The sequence below is a fragment of the Eschscholzia californica genome, unplaced genomic scaffold, assembly GCF_041429995.1.
Source record: "Eschscholzia californica isolate CP2 unplaced genomic scaffold, dmEscCali1.0.p SCAF_6, whole genome shotgun sequence".
Taxonomy (NCBI): domain Eukaryota; kingdom Viridiplantae; phylum Streptophyta; class Magnoliopsida; order Ranunculales; family Papaveraceae; genus Eschscholzia; species Eschscholzia californica.
Window position 1 is genome coordinate 151,823 of NW_028238483.1, and position 3,607 is coordinate 155,429.

Below are 3,607 nucleotides of genomic sequence, written 5' to 3' on the forward strand. Positions count from 1 at the left end.
GATAACATACACCATTGGTTAGAAATACAAAAGATATTGTGTCTTTCCAAATTCACGTGAATAAGATTGTTAATTGCGTTACCGTCTATATGCAATCTGGAAGGAATCAAATGGATGTGAAGACAACTTTCTTGAATGGCGAATGGATGGAGATGAAGACGACGGTGATATTGAAAACCCAAACCCATGAGTGAACCATACATTATTTAATCTTACTTGAAAAGATAAAAAAAAAACAGAAATATGAAAAACAGATAGAAACAACCTTCAAACTCTTTCAGTACCAAAATGTGTACCGGCAATATAGTAGCCATCCATTCCTTTATAAGTTGCTCATACATAATGATCATTAAACACCATCTATAACTTCTAACTTCCTCTTTTTTTCCAAAATTTACCCCAAGTTTTCATATAATAATAGCTAAATATATAATCTATTCCTTTTTAAATTACAGAACAAAATTTCTATGGTTAAGGGTACATTATTTGGCAGCTACTAAACTCGTGATAACTGTAAGTTTAGTCCATTATCGACCCGTGTCACCAAATGTTCAAAAGCAGAGGTGATGTTCCAAGCAGCTCAACAATATGTTCCTCCTGAACGAACTTAATCACAATTTAGCAAAACTTCAGGGTTCTCTGTTCTAAGGAAATCCCAGTATTTATTCAGCATATGATCTTCGGGTCTTACCCGTTCCCACTTTCCAGTACAGAATATAGCATACGCATCAGCTGCATACCTGCCTCGCATACAGCAAAAAAAAAAGACAAAAAGAATCCATCATGAGAAGATGACGATGATGGCTAGAAAAATAAAGAGAAGATTAGTACACTCACTTGCCAACACCATGCAGTTGGGTTACATGGGTCCAGTCATCCTCCAAATACTCTGACGAGAATCGCTTTAGCATCATCGCTCTTTTCTTGTGCAATCCTAATACTCCTATAACTTTTTCTATTTCCTCGTTAGCAACCTCTGTGGTTGTCTTCGGGTCAGGACAGAGTGTGAAGAGATCAGAAAGAACCTTTCGTGCCTGCAGACATTTCAACTTTACTACTATTACCCTTAAATCATCAATCAAACTTATAACTCAGTTATTATAATATGATCACATCTCTTCTCTTTCTGGGACTGACACGCTGTTAAAGTACACCGACTTTGGCATCTCAAGGTTGATATGAGCATCAAATATACGTATTGACAACCAGGAAATATGATGATGAAATTTTGATAAAAATTTACTACAAATGAATGTTACCTCAAATTAGAAGAACAGTTCTGAGATGGAGTGTATGCAGTGGAAAATGATATCTACTAAGTACTAACAACTAACGAGAAACACAAGTATTACTCTATCACTTGGCTACGACCACATAAAGCTAAAATTTGCAGTTGACTAAACATAGAACTACCTTTGCTCTTGGATTTATAATATAACCCCTAAAATACTCGCTGCAGGTTTTAGTGTGATATTTTTGTAAGCAAAATAGTTCAGAGACCACAGAAAGCATAACAAGGCTCCATCGAACTTCCCCTCGACATTCAGCAACTCATAAGATATAAATAATGGAATGTTAATCCCAAAGAGAACGCCAAAGCACGTATTCACATCTAACAGTATACGTATTTGAATATGACCCAGACAACTTAAAAGAAATAATTGTGGCTTACGTTATATTGTAAATGATAGTAATTCAGTTGGTAAGATTTTCATTTGGTATACCCTCCATACCGAGCCCTCTTTTATTTGAATCAAATCTTTTATTAAATGTAACTGATATAACGGCTAATTGTCCAATTATTGCGAACAAGATGTGTGAAATGGGAAACTCAATTACTCTCTAGAGTCTAGACCACCTAAGCAAGATAACATAAACTTTTTTTTTTTCTTATACTTAGATTAGTCGGAAACACACCGATTTCAGATTAAAACAAAAGACAGATAGCAATGAGCATATAATATACAACAAGCACTCAGTAGGTTAGACAATTGATTCTGTAACTTACTCAAAGCTAACTCAACATTCTTTATTACCAAGTCATTTAGTATGTATCAAACTAGGCGAGACTGTTCTAGCAATGTCATTATCAAGAACAAAAATTAAGAAGACGGACAATCACCTGCTTGCCAGTTGTACGGTTGAGGAGCATACAGATCACGATGACTTTCCAAGGATCCTCATAATGATTCTCTTGAATGAGAGTAAAGGGCGACGGTGGAGGCTTCCATGTCATATCCGGAGTTTTTCTTTTGTAAGCTTCATCTTTTTTCTGAGCAGCAGTAAGTTGGATTTTCTTCCTCTCCTCCTTTTTCTTCGCTTCCAATTTCATCTTTTGCTCGTCTTCTACTTGTTTAGATTCGTTATTGCTGAAATAACGTGAAACAACTATCTTCCTTCTGCAATTCTTCTTCTTTTTATTCTTGTTTTCGTCTGGAAGTTCCCTAGTTACTAGCTTATCTTCATCTTGTTTTGATTCATTTTTACTGAAGTAAGGAGAAACTACCACCTTTCTTCTGCAAATCTTCGTTTTTTTGTCCTCTATCTGTTGGAGATCAACTTGTTTTTCTTCTTTGTTATGAAAATAAGGGGAAACAACACGAATTCGAGCAGAGTCTTGCTTGGATTGATTCTTTCTTTTTCTTTTCTTGCTAAGAAGAGAAAGATTGTCAACTTTCTTTTCCTCTGTCAATGTCTCTTCGTCTAGATGTGATCTAACTACTACAGGTATTTTAACATCAACATTTTCTTCAGGTTTACTCTTATCCCCAAGAAATCCATGAGAGGATTTCTTGGAGTATCGGAAAGCACTAAGAATTTCATCAAATGTTCTTCTATTACTTGAATTGCTATTGTCCAAGGGTAAGATTTTATACTTATCTGATGTCGTTGTTGTTGTTGGTGGTGGTGATGAATCTTTGAGTGGTTTCTGTTTTGATTTGTTATCTTTCTTTTGAGGAGTTGAAATATCAAAAGAAGAGGAAGATATTACCAAATCTGATGATTCCCCTTTTGCTGCGGATGATTTCACAGCCATCCTATTTCTGTTCTTCCCTTTCTTTTGGACTATTGTTGATTCATCTCTAATGGCGTTGATTGAGGGTTTAACAACAATAGTATGATGAGACGAAGAAGGGATGGGAAAGTAAGGAGAAACCACCACTATTTTTGATTCATTTTTGTCAATTTTGATCTTCTTCTTCTTCTCCCTCTTCTTGTTATTCCTTGTTGTGCTGGTAGAGGAGACCGTTCTTCTTCCATTGTTTTCCATTTTCCCACCATCCCCTCTTTCTTTCATTCTCTTTCTCTATATAACACCCAAGAGAATGGGGAATTTTAAGAGTTACTTCCTTTTTGGCGCCCTAGTTTATGACCAGCTTCCTTTTTGGCCCCATGTTTTTCATAAATTCAAATTTGACCCCCTTTTAATAAAACCGTCAGTTAACTTTAACACCTAGTTTTTTTGTTTCCCTTATTACCCTTCCTCTAAATTAATTCTTCTTCTTCTCTCTCTAACCTCTTTTTCTAAATCTTTTTAACTCCAAAACCAATATAACATGAGGAATTGGGAAACACTAATTGACTAACAAAATGCAAAATTTTTTTG

At 35.4% G+C, this 3,607-nt stretch overlaps 1 protein-coding gene across 2 annotated transcripts; it reads right to left on the bottom strand.

Annotated features, from left to right (window-relative positions):
- Positions 1–257: 257 nt before the first annotated feature.
- On the bottom strand, positions 258–3,322 carry LOC147530660 (DNA glycosylase superfamily protein). Of its 2 annotated transcripts, XR_015227589.1 has the most exons (4): positions 2,123–3,316; positions 838–1,034; positions 375–740; positions 258–320 (listed from the first exon to the last, which is right to left on the bottom strand). XR_015227589.1 is itself a non-coding variant. In XM_086647630.1 (3 exons), the coding sequence occupies exons 1-3, from the start codon at positions 3,296–3,298 to the stop codon at positions 608–610; spliced, it is 1,506 nt and encodes a 501-aa protein (XP_086503756.1). In that variant the 5' UTR covers positions 3,299–3,322; the 3' UTR covers positions 258–607. The 2 variants fall into 2 exon arrangements, 1 of the variants encoding a protein (XP_086503756.1); XM_086647630.1 differs by having other exon boundaries at positions 258–740; positions 2,123–3,322.
- Between the last annotated feature and the right edge of the window lie 285 nt (positions 3,323–3,607).